Here is a 20,423-nt window from a genome sequence, read left to right as displayed (position 1 = left end):
TTGCCTATAATGATTAATATATTTAGCGAATTAAAAAGTAGTAAATATTAAAAAAATTATTAACATGCTGAATTTATAGTGATTGAAAATTTAAAATAGCAAATTGCACTGATCTAAAATTAATGAAATTTATTATATAAGAAAACTATAATCTATCAACTGGTGTTAGACTTCAAGAGACTATCAACTTGTGTAAACCTCAAGATGGAAAGAGGCCATTAAATTAGACGAAAAACTATGATCAAGATCCCAGCCTTTGCATGAGCTCCCTATCTGCAAATCTTTATATTGCTGCCTACACCAACAAATTATAGTAAACGCAGCTGTCCGATCCTATCTTTCAGACAACTGACAACATAATCAAATCAGCTTCGCCCTATCTTTATCCCCTCTTCGCACTTTTCCCCTCTAATCTGTTCCAAAGCCAAATAGCAGTTAGAACAAATTCTATGATGTCAAAATGTGTTAGTATTCCTTATGATGGGAACGAGGAGCGGCAGAATCCCAAGGAGCTATAGGATATGTAAGCATTCTCGTTCACATAACTTCCAAACCCATGGGATTAAAGCATTAAGCCTAAGTGCCAGTATCAGGTTGCTCACAGCAGCACCTTGATTATCCCCACAGAACTCTAAGCATCAGACAGTTCAAAGAAGCATAGTTCCAAGCTTCCAAATTTTCTGTCTACTTTCCCTCCAAAATGCACAACAATGCAGCTCTAGTCTTATAAAGATTTCAGATTTCCATGTTACATTTGAGTTGAATCAGGTCGTTGGTTAAATATTGAAGCTTAACCTGAATTCTTCTTGAGTTTGCATGCCTCAGTTTCCCGAGGTTTGTTTAGATGTTTGCACGGCCACATGATAGCATTCTTGAAAGAAATTGCCCAAAAACAACCTTCAGCTTTCGTTGAAATAATTTGTTTCACCTGCTTATAAAGTTAGTCATTCCAAGACCACCAACAATTTGAGGAAAATGGAAGTTGGTCATTTGCGATATCCTGAGCGATAAAATAGACATTCAGTCGTTAGATTATTAATTCAATGTCAAAACTCAATAGTAAAAATAAATTTTCTATTTCCAATTAGAATCTAATTTTAAAAATAAGAAATAAATAACAAAATTACGAGATTAATGTCAGAATTACTTGTGCAATTCATTTAGTATTCTACCGTAAATAAAAGACTATAATTTAATTGTGACAAACTATATGTCTTCCCCTTTTAGCCCATCAGTGATCGCCCTTAGACCAAAAATAATAGATTAGGTTTCCAAATTGCGGATAAGTCTCCTCTTATCCCGCAGAGAGAAAAAAATACTCTTAATAGTCATTAAACTTTTATATATTCCCATTTACAAGAGATTTGCCACGTGATGGGTTACACAATCCTTTGAATGACAGGTAGGTACACTAATCAGGCTGATAATGATTAGAACACATAATAACTAAGATGACTGCACAAGATTGGTATATAAAAGGTAAAAGAAAAGGTATCTCTTAGTTGAGAAATTCTAGCTGCAGAAGAGCTGGACCAACCTTATTACGTTTAGCAGATGAACCAAGTTTCGGTGCCATAGCAGAAGCATTTTTACCTTGATTTGAAGTGCTTGAAGACAACTCCTTGAATAAATCAACATCAAGTGTTTGGATATCACCAGATAATGACTTTCTACCTTCAAGTATAATTGATAACATCTCCCCATTAGACTTTCCACGATTCCCATTGCGCACTGAGAACTCTAATAGATTCAAAAAAGACCTAGCAAAATAGAAAAACTACCCTTTCTTTATAACATGACAACAAAAAGAAAAGCATTAATAGGAAAAAAAAAAAAAAAAGAATTAGTAAAGAACCATCTTCAGTAAAGAAAGCTCTGTCTCATGCTAAACTTTCAGCAATCAGGCTTGAGCCTGACAAGCAGCTCCCGTTGTTGTTCGCTTTAAGAAATCATCAGCAATCTCAGAGTTGGCAATATCTTGGTTTTCATTGATTAAATCACTTAAGACAGTAGAGTTGGGAACCCATGTAAACCTGACCATGCTTTCTAGAACTCTCAGAGCTTCGTCTGTCCTTCCTGCTCTGTGAAAACAACAAACTAGCGTTCCACAAGTAGCAAGACTGAGCTTGGAACCTTGCTTTTCAACTTCATCAAGCACTTTCAACACCTCCGAAAGATTATTATGCTTGCAAAGAGCGTCAATTAGTATGGTATACAAATTTTTGCACACATTCACACCCTCCGATAACATGTCATCAACCAACTTTAAGGCTTTAATCCAGTTACCTTCTTTCAGGTGAGCATCAACCATCACACTCCAGGCCAAATCATCAGGTTTGATACCCCTCGCAACCATCTCATCAAAGAGGGAAAACATTTCAGATCTTCTCCCTATACGATTATATCCATGTAGTAGTGATGTGTAAGTTAAAACATTTGGCATTACATTCCTTTTCTGCATCTCCATAAAGAGCTGCTCTGCTTCCTTTATGTTTCCTACCGTGCAATGATATTCAATCAGAATTGTATATGTCACATGATTTGGTGTAATATGGTTATCGACCATGTCTTCCACTAACTGGTAAGCTTCAATCAGCTTCCCCAACTTGAAGAAGCCATCAATCAAAGCATTGAAAGCAGGAGTAGAAGCAATGCCCTCCTCCACCATTCCCAAGAACAAGGAAAGAGCCTTCTCTGTATTTCCTGCTTTGCAACATCCATCAATTAAGGCACAATAGACAAAACTATCCGGTGGAACCCCCACCAACTTCATGCCATGAAACAATTGAAATGCCTCGGTTAAATTTGCAGATTTGCAATATCCAGCTATAATTGTAGAATAGGTCACACTATTACGAGCCAAACCCTTTTCTGGAATTCCATCAAACAGTTCCCGGGCTTTTGCAATTTCACCTAACTTGCAGAGTCCATTGATCAGAGCATTGTAAGTGACAATATTTGGGTTGATGCCTTTTTTACACATATCATCATGAAGTTCAAAGGCCGCCTTTAAATCACCTTCCTTGCACAAGTTAGAAATGAGAGAAGTATAAGTAAAGACATCAGGTACCAAACCCTTGTCAAGTAGTTCAGAGAACACTCCCATTGCTTCCTGAAGTTTCCCATTCTTTGAAAGACCGTGGATGAGGACACTATGGGTCTGCACGTCTGGAAGAACTCCTTGATCAAGCATGCATCTAAACTTTGCAAAGGCTTTGGTGGTGTTGCCGTCCTTGCAGTACCCATCAATCAAATCTGTACAAATAACGTCATTAGGTGCTATACCACTATCTAGCATCTCTATAAAGGACCTCTCTGCTGCTTGCATTTCCCCAGCCCTGCAGTATCCATGAATAAAAGCCCCGTACGTATAAACATTTGGCTTTAAGCCCTTTGCGATCATTTCAACCAAATAGCTCTTCCCTTCTTCCATTTTACCAGCCTTGCAGAAGCCAATTATAACAGTGTTATAGCAGAAAACATCAGGTGATAGACCTTGGTCCTTCATAACTCCTAAAATTTTTATGGCCTCTTCAAATCTACCTTCCTTGACGAGACCTTTTACTATAGTCGTGTAGATGACAATATTTGGTTTCAAACCCCAGGAAATCATCTCCTGAAACAATTCATTTGCCCGTGTAAGATCTCCACAATGGCAAAGGCCATTGACTATCGCACCACACATGTAAGCATTGGCTGTCAAGTTCTCTTTCTTAATCTCAATTAGTAACTCATATGCCTTTTCCATATTTTGCACCTTATAGTATCCCTCAATCAAACAATTATATGTCTGAATATCAGGTTTTATGCCCATCATGGTCATTTCGCTAAAAAGATCTTCTGCCTTCTCCAAATCACCAATCTTACACAACCCATGAATAAGTGCATAATATGTGAAAGTATTTAATTTAATCTTACGAGCAAACATTTCCTCTTTCACCTGAAAAGCTCCTCCAATATCACTCTGCTTCACAAATCCATTAATCAAAGCAGTATAAGCAACATGATCAGGTTTCAAACCCATAGTATACATCTCGTCCAACATTGATTTCCCCTCCGTAGATCTCTTCTGCCTACAGAAACCGTCAATAAGCGTAGCATAAATGTAATTATCTGGAAGCAAACCCTTATTAGCCATGGACCTCTTAAGCTCAAGAGCTTCATCAACATCCCCAGCTCTACACAACCCAGCAATCACCACGCTATAAGTAACTAAATTAGGAATACATCCCTTCTCTTCCATATCAAAAAGCACGTGTTTCCCCTCCTCAACTTTCCCTACTCTACAATATGCATTTATCAAATTTGTATAAGTGTAGACATCAGGTACAATAGCCCCTAACATCCCCTTATAAACTTTCCAAAACAACTCCACTCTATTACCCTTCAACAAATCCTTCGACAAAGAATTACAACACGCTAAACCAACGATGAACTCATTAGTTTTAGCTCCTAAAAAAACACTAACAGCCTCATTTAAAAACCCTTTCTTTCTATAAATATCAATCAAGATTTCAAAAACCACCACACTACTACTACTACTACTCCCATTAATCTCTTTATAACACTTAATAATTGAATCCAAAATCTTCACATGAGGGTTACGAGTATCGATCATTCTTTCCAGAACATTAGCGGCATTGCCAAAAAGCCCAGAATTGCATAAAATCAAAGAAAGAATAGAAAAAGTAGAAAGATTTTGAGAAAAAACGGTTCTCGAGTTAACCCAATTAAAGAACCCATGGAGGCGTTTAGGGTCAATTACCTGGTTTTGTTTGATAACTAAGAAAACAACATCTGGGTTTAGTTTATTTGGTAAGGGTGATGATTCTATTAGGAATTGCCAGTTCTTTTGCTTCAATAATGACGTGATCTCTTTCACTGTGTTGTCGCTTTGGTTAGTGTCAGCGTTGGTGCTAAATGAGTTTGATTTGATACTGTGGGTTCTTAATGTTGAAATTAGGGTTCGACTTTTTCCATTTTGGTTCTTGAAAAAATGAGTTATTGTGCCCATTTGTTTTCAAGAGAGATCTCTGATTCTGGGGAGATGAATTGGACGCTGAATTGCAGAGAGTAGAGGAACTATGTTATCCTTGCTCTCTGATCCTCATTGACATAATACGCTACCGTTTTCGTTCGAGATTTCTTAGTCATAACTGGAAAAATTTGAAACCGCGTGATGGGCTGAAACTAAGGGCTTTTAGGCTTGAGACAACCAGCTATTTCAAACTTAGGCTTTAGCCCACTCAAATATATCATTTGCTTTTTCCTACGGAACTGAACAAAGAAAAAAAAAAAAAGAACTCAAATATACGCAGTAGTGCTTGATGCAAGCTCAATGGGACAACCCTGCAAGGTGAACAATCGGTCAAAAAGGGTACTAACTAGCTGGTCCTTTCGATTTTCAGAGTGGCATGTGCATTTGAATGTGTCTTAATCCTGAGTTCATTGCCTGAATAAAGTCCTCAACCGTGCCCGGTTCTTTTACTGATTTAAGAAAAAATAAATAAAACAAAAGTGGAGATTAATTTGATAAGGATGAAAGCTGTGAAGCAAGCTCAATGGGGCCATGGGGAGAGGTCTGAATGCATGTCGAAACCAATTTAATCACATATATTACTCCAAAACCGACTGATAATCAGAATTCTATAATTATTCCTTAAATAATATTCAAACCTCATGGATCTTTGGTTATGAATCCTGAGAGAAAATTATTTAGTTTCGTGAATATTAAGAAGAAATTATTGACGAAATATGGATGAATGACAAACTGACAAAAATGTGGGTTCGACTTGTCTTGCTTTGAAAGGGTAATTAGAGTGGTGTTTTTGCTTCCTTCACACTTTTCAGCAATATAACAAAACACATGCACCACACGTGCGCTTTTCATCTTACAGTGATCATACCCCCACGACCCATTAAATTTCTAATACATCAATAACTTTATGCTAAATTCATGAAAAATTCATATTATTACCACTGTGCCGATCGAGGAGAAACCCAGCGCAATATCTGATTATCGACTATTGACTGCCTTATTTGAGTTTCGAATATAAAAACACTATAACAATAATTGATTCCAACGGTTCAACCATAAAATCAGACCCAGTCCCATCACCAAAGTATTAAGGTGCATGCATGCTAATCCTGCTACTAAATGGACCCCTTTACTCGTATACTTTTGTCAATGGAGGAGACTGCTTCCTTGCCACGTGTGTTTAGAAAATGTATCAATAAAGGGCAATGAAAACCCTGAACAACCAATCCAAACACAAGACAAAGGAAAAAAAGAGGGATTACGATCAATCTTTTCCACGTTTGTTCTTGAAAAAAAAAAAGAAAAAATCAAGTTGGAGAAGTGAGGAGGTCAAGAGGGTTTGAGAAGTCGTCGTGCGCTGTAGTAACTGCACACGTTTTGGCAAATTGAGGAGTGGTGTTGGTTGGACCATAAATCTGATTTGACGTCGAAAGATTAAAAAGGGAAAAAAGAAAAAGAAAAATTTGTATATCCATGTTTGGGTTTGGGGTTCATACTTAGAGAGATGGTGGGTGCACAATGTGTTATTATTCATGCATTTTCAGTGCCGTGTTGGAACGCCATTCCTTTTACCATTCATTACTCACCACATGAAAAATGGAACTTATTACTTCTCCATTGAAATTATTGTCCCCACAGCCACAAAACTCCACGTTTGTTTTATGCTAATTTATGAATTCATAAGGATATATTTATTAATCAGAGTGAAATCAGTATGCTGTATAAAAACTCTACTATCACTTTGAATGAAACTTACCAAGTACATCTATTGATTTGAACTAATATAAACATTTTTCTTTAATGAAAACGAAAGTCTTATTCACAAGTTTTAACATAAAATATAACATTAATACAATTACAAGCAGAAAATACCGTAATAACAAAAGATAGTGTAGAGGAAAGATGCGTATATCATTATCAGCACTTGCCATATTGGCCCTTGCAGAAGGTCAACCCAAGCCACTAAAGGCATGGGGTCAACAAAAATGGATTGCGGAGTTTAGCTGCCTCTGGTTAAGCCCTGTTTTATTGTCTGCCAAAACAAACCCATATTAACTTGCTTATTGACTATATCTTATCTAAATTAACTCTTTCGAAATTCTTCATTTTAGCCATTTTGGTACATCGAGGGCTACTGATTTCCCTGTCTAGTTTCCGTTCAAAATACACAAGAATGCAGCTCTACTCTTATAAAGTTACGTGGTCAGCAACTTTCCATGTCACAGTAGAATTGACCCTGGTCATTGGGTTGAACACTGAAGCCTAATTAACCCCATCTCCTGCAAGTTTGCATGCCTCAGCTTAATTCGGCCAGGCTTGTCCATGTTACTTGTATGGCTTGGGTTAGCTTTGCTTTAAGCCTTTAACCTATGGCCACTGTTGCAGCCTTTGCTCGTTAAGGTAGATGCTGGTTGGTAAGTTTTTCTAACATGGCCGCTTGATATTGATAGCAGCAGCATTATTGGATTGCCCAAAAGTAACTAGTTCTGTGCCTAAGTTTCTTTTATAAATTTTGGTTCCACCTCCTTAAGTCGGTTATTGCCCGACAACAACTCGAGGAAAATGGAAGTTGGTCATTTGCGAAGTTAAACCATGAAATGTTCTGCAGTCTGCACTGTGGAACAAACAAAAGGATAAAGGGTCAATTGTGGCATGAGATTGGACAAGCTCAAAATGACCTTTCTGTCCAAACTTTTCAAATTTCTTTTCTTCCAATATGCCCACAAATAATAGTGTTTGTGATCAACACGTAACAAAAAATTAAAATATTTGAATAAATAATATAAAAATATGTATTAATTGAATGCATTCGTGGTTTGAATACATTAACCTCGCAGCTATTTTATGATTTCAAGTTTCATATATTTAATAATTAATATATTTGTTATTTAATCATTTCTCAATCTAAGTATCTTCATTATTGGAGGCTTACGGTATAAGACATTATAAAATACAAATTAAGTCTGCTATGAGGTAATTTAGCTGTTTCATATATGGAAGCAATAATATAGTACTCTTCTACTCATTTATTTCCCTTGTTCCAGGAGGTTTACTACATCACGGGTTACATAATCCTTTGAATAATTAATAGATATGTATAAATTAATACTAATCATTCAGACTTACCGTGATTAGCACATTATACATTAAATAATCTTGATTCTCAAAAAAATAAAATAATATCTAAAAATATATAAAATAATATGGTAATAATCTCTTATAAATTTAATTAAAATCTCGAAATATATAGCTATATTAAAATTTTTAAAATAATTTTTTATCACTCACTGTATATTTTAAATATATATATATAAATAATAAGTAAAATAAAAACAATCACTGACAAAATATATAATTAAGCAAAGTCTAGCCGGCGCCTACTCAATTTTTGTTGTTGTTTAATCTGTAACATGAACTGGGCGGTGGATTTCTTTTTATTATTATTATTATTATGGTATTACTATCTACGAAAGAAATGTCAATGTTTCAATAACTATAGCATGTCATTGCCTTCCTTGACAAAGACAGATTGCTAAAATGTGCCTCCTGCATTGTGTAATGCACCGGTACCAGCTAGTAATGCGACTCTCTTTGGATTTTATTACAGTATTCATTTCATTATTTTAACTTGTTAAGCCGAATGACTGATGTCGGCTATGAGACTTCGGACAGTAAATTTTAATAATATCAAAAAATAAACGTGGACATGAACCTTGGTTAAATTAATAGAAGTAATTAGATAATGTTTATAAGCATTGTATTAGGTTTTTCTTGTTCAAATATAAGGGCTATATATTAAGTGAATACTTTGTTTAATTTTGTTGTTTTGTGTGCTACTAGTACAAGGAAGCAAATAGCATGACTGATTTTCTCTGTCTCTTTCTTGTTTATAATTTTTATTCTCCCTTGTTTAAACATGGTTTAACGTTTGAAGGAAAATAAAATTAATTCTTCAACAACTTTGACATAAAAGTTATGGACACACACTAGAGAAAAAGAAAGTAAACATATGGAAATTGAAACGTGGGGTGTAGGGTTTGTATATTTAGGGTTGTGATATGGATATGGATGGCATTATTGATGACCATATTTCCCATTTCCCGACTGAAAACAGTCCCATCACAGCAGCAAGCAACAACCACCACTACCTATGACTCTTCTCCACTTTGCCCATGATACGTCATGCCATCCCTCCACCTTCTTCTTATTTCACCGTTGGATATTTATTTGTATTTTACATAAACTGATGATCGGATTATTTTACCCAAAGTCGGTCTCTTTTTTCTTGCATCAATTGTATGATCATATACCCAATATTCAGACGGCCTAGTTTCTTTACAGTCTTGATTTGATTAAAAGCACTATAAATTAGCAACTATTGCACAAGACTAATTGTAATATTACTATATGTCAAAACCCGTCCAACCTGTAAATAACTTTCACTGTTATGAATGGGCATTTATAAAGCATCTTTCGTATGAAAAATAAAAAAAAAATAAAAATATGTAATTACTAAGTTACACGGTCGATTAAAATTACTCTAAGAACCCAATTCGTTTTTCAACAATAATTGATATAAAAGTATTAATCTTTACATTTTTGTCCAAGTCATAGGTTAAAGTCAAGAGATTGAACTTAGCCACAAGGCAGCTGTCATCAAAAGTAATGTGTCTCAAATAACGTTGACATGGCATGTTTTGTTTAGAGTTTAATCAAACAGGATTACCAACTTAACAAAGATATCAAGACCTGATATGACGATTCTGTCCAGAATTCCAACTCAGAAGAATGAGATTTGAAGTCAATGATAGAAGTCCATATTTATTTATGTATTATCCAAATCAAGGTTGATTTAGTCTTCTCTATGCTTTGGTTTGGCATATCCCAAGCATCTTAAATTTGAATACCTTCTTTCTTAGGTTTGAAATTGTGAAAGAGACACCGCAAGAACATTACATCTTAGCAAGGACACTTGAACAAAATTCACGTTTTCAAGAACTTTACATCGAGGGTAAACCAAACGAAATTAATTAACGATGGGTAAAATTAATTAATAATTCCAATAAAGTTGGATACTTAATGTATCACACGTGTTGCCATGCCCTTGTGTCCTGTTATCTTGGTCTTGATTTGTTTTTTTTTAATTCATTATTTGACCCTTGATGTGTATAAATTTAATGCGGTTGCATATTATTCCATAGTGATATCATAAAAAAGTATTGCAAACAAAAGAGCTAGCAACAAGTCATGACAAGCCGGTCCTTATCATCAACAAATACTAAAAGAAGAGTACTAGGGGGTGGTGAGATTAGTACAAATGGTTCATGACTTGGTTTAAATTAAACTTAAGATTCTAAAATTTAGTGGTTAGGAGACCATGTTATCAGGTCAGATCAGGTTTATAAAAATAAATCATGACATCTTTGGAGAAGAGAGAGTTCCAGTAGTTTCAGTTTCTACTCCATACTTTGACTTGCTTAATGAATTATAATTCTTCTAGTTCTTTTTATATCTCTCTCGTTTAAGAATTATTAACTCAGGAGAAGCCTATTATTATTATTATTATTTTTTTTGATAAGTTGGACTAATTAGCACCTATTATATATACCTTAATTACGTAATTAGCGGGTAGTAATTGATGTTGACTGTGAATGTGCCAAAACTTCAAGGATCCTTGCAGAAATAATTACGAGTTTGAAGCTAATTTAATACGCGTATTAAAATTTTAATTGAAATCTAAAGGACTAGTTAAGAGAACCCTCAACAAGAGGTGGCTAAGGAGACACCCCTATCAATCATAGACTTAAATGGACAGTGATTTTATATTCCATTGTTAAACGCAATATTAACCACTCATGGTCAAGGGTGATTAGTGAACTTGTTTAGTTAATTAATCTTTCTACATTGACATGAGGTATGTGCTGCTGCTACGCAATCAATATTTACATGTACTAGTAAAATAGAGTGGTTAACAAGAAGATAATTTAACCACAGGGACAGCAATAATGCTGGTCCAACGGGAATTAAGTCGTGCAATTTCATTCGCTAATGATGCTTGCTGCAACCGCCTTTAATTATTAGGAATTTACAAAAAGACATCTCGAATTAGTTAATTTATGTTTTATATTTGTTAATTATGAAATCTTCTCCTTAATTGTAGGTGTTAGTCAGTTTAATCAAACAATTCCAACGATGCAAAATCTTAATATATAATTTAGGTATAATTACTAATTAAATTATAAATTTTATAGTTTTTTATAATTTTATCCAATTATTTTAAAATTTTAAAATAAATAATTATGCTTTTAACTTATTTTTAAAAATATTTATAATAAAAAAAATAGTGACAAGTCAATTCTACTCACTGACATAAAAATTAGTGATTTAAGAAAATAAATTATTAAATTTAGATGTAAAATATGCAAGAAAATATACATAAGATTTTTAATAATCGTATTCTTAAGTCTATGACAAATTAATTTTGCTAATCCATAATTATTATTTTTTTAATAAATATAATTAACTTTTTATATTATCTTTTTTATTGTGAAACTTCAAAAACTGTCATGGAAAAGTATTTTTAAAAATAAATTTAAAAATCTAATTTATAATTAAACTTATAATTTATTTATTTGTATAATTTAATCTTATATTCAAAATTGTTAAGTCGGTGTTTACTTTCAAGTATTTAATTTCACCAAAATATAAAAAAGACACTCTAAGTAAAGCATGTTACAAATAAATAAATAAATAAAATTAAAGCAAGTTTGGTGAATAATATTGCTAAAATTTTTTTAAACAACACTGTAGATTAATAAAAAGTTCATTTTACTAGGTTTGATAGTTATTATTTAATTTAAAAACCAAATTGAATATAGAGGTCCCCATTATCACATCTATGAACCAGTAAATGCATTAAACACAAGCAGAAAAGACGGGAAAATAAAAAGTTAGCATCAGAAAGTGCAAGAAATCCAAAGATATATGTCTTACCAGGCAGCAGTAAACTCGAATTTCTTTTTTTTATTATTATTATTATTATTTAAGGAAAAAAGAAAGAAAGAAAAAGAAATTACCCTGATAAAAAGAAAAGTAAGGTGACAATTGGGGGTCCATAAATTGAAGACTTTTATTTTTCAAAACCTTTATGACCGTCTCAATCTTTCCCCACCAATCCACCCACCAAGAAAGAGAAAGTGAATGGCAAGGAAAAGTTGTCAATTTTATTATCTTAGAAAGGGAAAAAAGCAAGCAGATAGATGTGCTGAGCAACTAAAGCAGGTTAATTAATCTCCATCTAATACTCGATTAATTAATTATTGCTACATGAATAGTAGCATATAATAAGATTAAATAATTTTGAAAAAAAAAAAAAAACAATAATTAAATTAGTGTTGCTGTCCTCTAATCTCTGTACATCATTTGTTGTGCGAACCCAAGTCACCCTCACGCCTAATACCCCCACCTGTCTTTCTTGTTTGGTTTTACTTTTCCTCGCACCAATGAGGATTGCCGCCATCCTTTTTCTTGCTAACTTCTTTTATTTTTATTTAATCATCTTATCTTTCTTTTTTCTTAATTAGATTATAATTTTTCTTCATCAAGATGCCTTGCTTTAATTTATTCCCCTAAACACTTTCATTATACTATTTCTTGCAATTTTGTCTTCATCATTACTTATTAGTTTAAAGACGTTAACATTATGTCAATCACCACTTTATTTATATATAATATGTCAAGATAATTTAGCATGTTCAAATTCATGTGAGAAATAAAAGGGGGGGCAGAATGCTATGTAAATTTTTTATATAAAAAAAAAATTATTTGTCTTTATAATGATGCTATATGATATATGCAAGCTAATTGCTTTATTTTTATTAAATGAATCGGTGAATTAGTCTATTTGTGAATTTATTATTTTATTTTTACTATAATTTAAAATATTTACTTACGAAATTTGTGATTTAATTTTTTAAATCGAGCAATTATTTATTATATTATGTGATAATACATTTAATGTAGAAAACAGATTTTAAATCTAAATCTCATCTTTTAATAGCAACATTGTGAAGTATGAATAGCAGTGATTAATAAGTAAAATGTGCTAATTATTTTGTAAAAGCATTAATATACATAGCACACGAAATTAATGAATTAAAGTAAATCAGCCGTACTAAAAATGTCTACCATGAAATTCGCGAGAAGTTTTATTTGCAGTTAATCCACTTTTTCTTATAAATGAAAGATATTTAATGTTTTTCTCTAAAAAAGCAAGATAAAATATGACGTTTAATCTTCTATGAATAACGCCATTCCGTAACGTTCCGATCTTTACCTAACCACCGGTCACGCAACCTGCGTGACAAGACGTAACAAATTATCCTAAAACCATCCAAACAATTCCGTGTCGAACGGATGACGTGCCACGTGTTTCATCGTTGTACAGGACCACGTGCCAGAAACCAGTTGTTGCATATCCAAAATGGCGAGTTTATTGTAAAATCCAGCTAATGCCCATCCTAAGTCCCACTGAATTAATATAATATTTTCTCCTGTGAGGAAAAAGAGAAAAAACAAAACCAGGGCATCTTTGGAGATTTTTAAGTGAAAATCACGATCTAATTCATATTCTTGCCCATGCTTATGTCCCAGATGTTTATCTAAATTTATTTATTATCATATTATTAAATTTTATTGCCATTTATTTAATCTAGAAACTAGTAAAAAGATTGGAAGTTCACTTTGAGAAGTGTTCTAAAAAATTATTACTTTTACATAAAGAATATTAAAACTCTATTTATAAATTGTGACTTATTAAATTAAAAAAGAAAAAAACTTAAATTTCAAATATGAAGACTCCATTTTTGGAGTGTGATAAAGAAGAGTGATGACTTGGTAAGCAATGGAAGCAGCATGGGTAATAATATAAACAAAATAAGGGTAAAAGGAGGGTTTAAATTAAATAAGGGCAGGTTAGGGCATTGAGGGATTTGGTCTGTGGGTTAGGGGTCAAGAGAGGAGAGATTAGGGATTGTCCAAAATGTTAAGGAGAGGGGAAGCAGAGAAAGGTCGGGCCCACTACTTGGATTAGTGTAAACTAAGCAGGGGACATTTTGTGGGGTCCTCTTTAGGAGGAGAATTGCTTCTTATAAAACATATTCTATTTTATGTTTAATTTTGGGCGGATATTTCGATCCTTCGCCCATCTCTCACGCACACCATACCATATCAGTCGGTCAAAGCTTGTTCCATTCCACCACCGACGCCTCGCTGATTCTAATTTCTCCTTCTTCTTCTTCTTCTTGCATTTACCAACCTCAACTCAACTCGACTTTTCCCCCAAAACTCAATTGTCCTTCTCATAATTACTGCTCCATTTTTATTCCCTTATTACATCCCGTTTGAAATTCCGGCGGCCCAAATAATTCTTAGAAAATCTCAAAAATAATTAGATTAATTTTTTCTCTAAACTATAATTTTAAAAAATCAACCTATCAAATTGCGAAAAAGAATTATATATTCTATCATTTCTGAAGAGATTTAATAAACCAAATTATAAATTCACATTTTAAAAATGTAACCTACCGTATTTAAAAGGTTAAAATACGATTACAAGTTCAAAGTTGATGTCATTACAGCTAGCACTGCCAAAAAAAGTAAAAACAACAACAAGAGAAAGAGAATTTTATCCATTTACGCCGAACCAATATAAAAAGTAAGAAACAGAATCAAAGTAATTATCCAGGCTGCCTTAATGTGTTCAAAGAATCATTGTAACTAATACAGAATTTGGGCAAATGAAACCCTAGTTTTAACTTTTAAGCAACTTTACCTAATTCCATATTTAGCTTCATCTTTTTCCTTTCTTCTTTTCTTTTGCAAATTTTGGATGGCTTGTAACTTCATTACGTACACTCTAGGAATTTCTTCGCAGTACTAATCTGATTGTTGGGTTGTGATTTTCATTCAATTAATTTACTAACCACGTGCAGAAAATAAAAAAAGATTTTTTTTCTTAATCCACCTATAGTAATGTAAAACTACGAATGAACTGGCTTGTAGTTTCATTATATCTGCTAATTAATTAAAGCTTATTAACAGACTCATCTTTCTGATTGAACTTCATAATATACCTTCTTTCTCCCTGAGAAAAAAGAAACAACAATGAACTTTCACGTTTGCGTACCAAGGAAAACCACAGAGGAAGTTACCCGAGAAGGACTAATTAAGGGGAAAAAGAAGAAGAAATATTAAAGTGAATACAATATCTACTGGTCTTCATTTTAAGAGTCAATTTTCCATCATGATCAAGGGGCTGGGCAACTACGACCACAATAAATCATATTAATAGACAAAACTTCTCACCGCTGGATGAGTCTGAAATGGACCACCTGGACAAGAATGCACGAACTTTTTACCATCAAATTCAAACACCATCAGTGGTTGAGGAATGCCCTTATTTTAATTATTTGCAGTATATACATGATGCACGTTTTTTATATAAATATATATATGATGCTATTGGATTCCCCTTCTTTGCATTTTATATATAAATGTATATTATAAGGTGCAATTGTTTTAGAAGTCATTTGTGATGCTACAATATATAGCGAGACCCACAGAAAAGACTGCTATATTTGTTTTTTTTTTTTTCTCTACCGTCTTTTGTATATGGTGGCTAATTGGCAAATTCATACAATAATTAATAATATTTGTTTTACACTGTTTACATCTTTATCAAATGTTCTATTTGGAAAACAAATATTATATATATATACATTGTAAAACATGCATGGTTTTAAATTAATAGTAAACTGTTTAAAAAAATTCATAGGGGGCAAACTCACCAGCAAAAGAAAACCAATTAATTTTACATGGCGACAGTATATTCATATTAAAATAATACACGTGTTTCCTCATTAGCAGTGCATTATGAATTAGGTTAAATAATCAGGTCTACTGTAAAAAATAAGTGTAACTAGAAGAAGGGTTTCTTTTTCCAATAATAAAAAGAAGAAAATAGTGGGAAATGAATTATTGAGATATTCGGGTAGTGGGTTGAGAAATAATGTAGAGAAAAAAAGAAAAGGTAAATATATATTAGTATGTTGATGTAGTAGAAAGACTTTTATATGAAAATGGTGGTACATAGATTGCCAAATCTGTACCACCTCACTTTTAAATGTTTGCCTTAAAATAGCTTTTGTATATAACTGGGAAGGACGATGGGATGGGAAGTTTTAATTCACTTTCTTTCGAATTGTCAAAAATATCACCCCTCGTAGGACTGATGGCCTCAACATTTGCATGTTAGTTTTCATAATTTTTCTAGCTATGTCACATGCCTTGTGTGTCCCTAATTCCAGGATCACCATCCAACTCTCTCTCTCTCTCTCTCTCTCTCTCCCACCCTTACAAATGGATATCCGACTTCCTCTTTTCCTTTATCTAATAATTATCTGATATCTGTTATATGTGTTGCATGTATAATATAATATTTAGTTTACAGGAAATTTAGATATTATATAACATCTTCTTATAAAATACCCATTTTGAATCCAAGCAAAGCATGCACAAAAATTGGATGTTACAAAATGATATTCGGAATTCTCTCAGTACCTAAGCTTGCGTGAGAAATTAGAAATATATTGGCAATTTATATCACGTTTAGCATGTTTGTTTGAATAGCCAAAGTTTTCCATATTTTGACAAATTAAACTGAACTACTTGCTTCGATTGCAAAGCATCCACATAATGAATATTATTGCATTCAATTTATAGTAAACTTTTTGTATATTGCGATAAATTATCAATTTTAAGAAATTATAGCCTAGGGCCTAATAGCATACAGGTCTCCATTATGGCGTTATGGTAACAATCTATTTTGTCAAACATATTTTTTTTAATTAATATTAAACAATTGTTTTTTAAATTTTATAGAAACCAATTTAAAACTAACTTTGTTATTTTCATAATACAAATACATCAAATTCGATTTATAAATAATTCTATTAATCTTTAATTAATGAAATTTGAGATAATACTTCTTTTCTATGACAGTCGAACTAGTTAGCATAAAAATATATTTGATTTAATTTTGAACTAAATTAAATTATTGAATGTTTTGTTATTTTTATAATGCAAATACATCAGGCGGATAGTGTGACGTGTTCTCGGCCAATTGTTGTTAGCAAGCCATAGAAAACAAGCATTAAATAAAAAGCCCAAAAAGAAAGAAAAAAAAAAAAAAAGGTGATTCTTTATTCCAATGCTACCAAAAAAATGACAAGGTTGCCTGCAACCACATATTTTACTTCATTCAGTACGATGCCTAAACAAAACAAACATCTCCCATCAATTTTTCCTCTTCTAAAACATGACTTGACTTCGATTTGTGTGCTTTTTTTGGGCTAAAATTGCACTGCTATAAATTTAATCTTAATAATACTTATAGTCATACACCAAATTAATTACTTAATAAAACACTTTAAATCACCATGAATTTGAGATTTTACTTTGTTAATTAAATAATTGTGAATGTTATATCCAATTTCATTAGTCAATTCTACATTGATTTAATTTTCTAATTTTATATTTATATAGTTATCTATTTTTACTGGTATGCATTTCAAATTTATTGTAAAAATAAAATATGTTTGATAAGAGGTATTAAAAAATAAAACAATTTATAGATGTTGAAATTCAAATAATGATGATTTTATTTATTTTAGTATTAATTAAACTGAAACTTAATTTTATTATTAGTATTTTATTTTATAAAAATATTAGTTAATATTTTTATTTTGATTCATAAAAAGAAAATAATTTTAATAAGAATAAATAGAAATATTTTTGAATTTTACTCTATTTACCTAATTTTGTATAGAAAGATATATTATTAATAAGATATGAAAACGTTTTTCTGGGAACAAGGATTCTTTTAGACCATACACAACTGCTAATAGACAATGCATATGGACCCCACAGACTTTCCTCTCCCCTCCTTGCTCTTCCACTGCTCCTTTCCTCCTACACGTGACTTGCCCTGCCTATTTTTACGTACCCTCCAGTTTCAACTGTCTCTTTTTCTTTTCTTTCCCTCGCTTTCCATTTTTTCGCCTTATTTTCGGCATTTTGCCGCGATAAATATTACCTCTCAATGGTTAAAGAATAGAAAACGATATAAAGTTTGTGAAACGTTGATGCTTTTCTTTTGGACCTAAAAGAATGGCGATATCTTCATTAATATTCTTTTCATAATAGAGTAATGGTCAATGTTTTTCTTTATATTTCAGTAAATAAAATGATTTAACTTCTAGATCTATTATTATATAACTGAATTCCATGTATTTTATTTAAACTAATAAAACTTAATAATTAATACTTACTTAAACTATAAAATTACTTATGTTTAATATTATTATATTATTTAATTTTAGTATTAATTATTTTTATTTTTATTATAACTTGTATAACTAGATAAATAGATTATTATAATAATAAAATTATGGAAACAATCTTTATTTTATATATAAAATTTGTATATTCTAATTTTTTTTTTAAAATATATTCAAACTTATTCGTCTAGTCTATATCAATTTTTGATTTGAACTACTATTTGGAGGTATTCAATCAAACTGATAATCCGACCAATCAGAAAAATTCGAAATTAATTTATTGAATTTAAACTATTTTAGGTTGGAAATAGTTTGCAAATGGCTAAATTTGAGTAAAAATGAGTTTGGTTCGGTTTTAAACTTAAAAATTATAGTAAAACCTGATTCCTCGTGTAAAATTTAAAATTAAAATATATATTATATAATTATATAAAATTATGTCATTTTTAATATCATATGATTATTTTCTTTTATAATTGTAAAGTTTTTTATAATTATTTTTTATTTATTTTACTATTTTTTTCTTAAAATCTTAAAATTTTATTTAGTTTTACTTTCCCTTATCAAAAAATAATATTGAATTTCAAGCTTTACTTATTTAATTATATAATTACATGTTTATTACTTTTCTTATTAAGGACTTTCAATTTTTATATAAATTTTAATTTGAATTTTCGGATTAAATTTTTAAAACTGAACCCTATTAAAAATCGATAAATCTGAATTTATTGATTTTTAATTTTAAATATTAGATTCATTTTTGAACAAGTACAACCAGACTAATATAGTTTTAATTAGCATTTAGTTTCTAAATCGATCAACCCGATCCATGAACATCCTTAACTATAGGGTCTACCAATATAAATATAGGTAATTATGAAATAAATTAAAAATTAAGTTCATTTTAGAAAAATAAAATACAAGTCAAATTAATTAGTAAATTATTTTTAATTGTGAATTGGTAATCACACTATATATGACCTACTAAAGACATGAGGTTTTAATTTTAGATAAACTTATCTCATACATTAGCTAAGTTAGTAGAATTGTTAAACCCAACCTCTATCATATGTACCAAACATAATATTATTTACTAATACTCTAATTTAGTTAAACAATTTAATGTGTCAAACGAGCTATTTTTATTTTTAATATTAAATTATTAACTTCATTTATTATAATATATACATTTATAATAGATTATTTTTTTTGATGACCGGACTTATAAACTTAAATCTTTAAAAAGAACATGTTAATTCAAATTATATATTAGGTATAGAATCAGTAAATTTGTTTATAAAGTTTAAACAAGATCGAGAATCATGTTTGTAACATTGTACGATTGTCTAATTTAAGCTCCATCAACATAAATTAGTGAGAAAATAAATTGGCGGTTCGGGGCAATATAGTAGAATTTATTTTGGGCAAAGTGCAAAAGAAAAATTCCCTTGTCAATTTTTCATGAGAAAACATGTTGTTACGATAAATAAGGATACAATATTTGTGGTACCCTACCATCCGAGCGCACGAAAGCCAGCAGCATAGTTGGGGCCCAGTAACTGAGAAAGAAAATAAGAAACTACAGTCTACAAACACGCAAAGTAAAAAAATCGATTGCTAAAATGCGCGGGAATGTGTTATCTGCGCACCCCCAACGCTTATTTGCCTCCCTAACCCACTTCACATCGTCTGATAGCGCGACAAAAACCCAATTTCCCCCATAAAAACCGAACAGCTTTCCTGCTAACGGCAGAAACAAAAAGAGCCGTTATCTCAGTAGAGACAGGCATTGACAGACTCAGACGGAGAAACAAACGGTCGTTGATGACGAAAGCCGGCTTTATTAAATTAACCAAATGGTGTCGCTTTTAACTGGTCCAGAACGGGGTTATAACCGGCTAAAGGAGGTAAGAGCAACCGGTAAATGTCGGTTCTCTTGGGTTAAAAATTGACCGCGGTTGAAATAATTGGCCAAGGATTTGACTACA

General features: G+C 31.8%; 1 protein-coding gene across 3 annotated transcripts; it reads right to left on the bottom strand.

The window, feature by feature from the left end:
- Window positions 1-109: 109 nt before the first annotated feature.
- Window positions 110-5,452, bottom strand: LOC8275500 (pentatricopeptide repeat-containing protein At5g61990, mitochondrial). Of its 3 annotated transcripts, none has more exons than XR_007215460.1 (3): window positions 1,856-5,452; window positions 1,538-1,760; window positions 110-1,000 (listed from the first exon to the last, which is right to left on the bottom strand). XR_007215460.1 is itself a non-coding variant. In XM_048372761.1 (2 exons), the coding sequence occupies exon 1, from the start codon at window positions 5,012-5,014 to the stop codon at window positions 1,901-1,903; it is 3,114 nt and encodes a 1,037-aa protein (XP_048228718.1). In that variant the 5' UTR covers window positions 5,015-5,452; the 3' UTR covers window positions 1,317-1,760; window positions 1,856-1,900. The 3 variants fall into 3 exon arrangements, 1 of the variants encoding a protein (XP_048228718.1); XR_007215461.1 differs by having other exon boundaries at window positions 1,594-1,760; XM_048372761.1 differs by lacking the exon at window positions 110-1,000 and having other exon boundaries at window positions 1,317-1,760.
- Window positions 5,453-20,423: the final 14,971 nt, after the last annotated feature.

This window comes from Ricinus communis, chromosome 4, assembly GCF_019578655.1.
Source record: "Ricinus communis isolate WT05 ecotype wild-type chromosome 4, ASM1957865v1, whole genome shotgun sequence".
Lineage (NCBI taxonomy): Eukaryota > Viridiplantae > Streptophyta > Magnoliopsida > Malpighiales > Euphorbiaceae > Ricinus > Ricinus communis.
This window is presented reverse-complemented; position numbering and strand designations above follow the sequence as displayed.

What these genes read in the sequence shown, in the direction of transcription:
- LOC8275500 (XM_048372761.1), bottom strand. Translation starts at nt 5,014, where the DNA reads ATGGGCACAATAACTCATTTTTTCAAGAACCAAAATGGAAAAAGTCGA.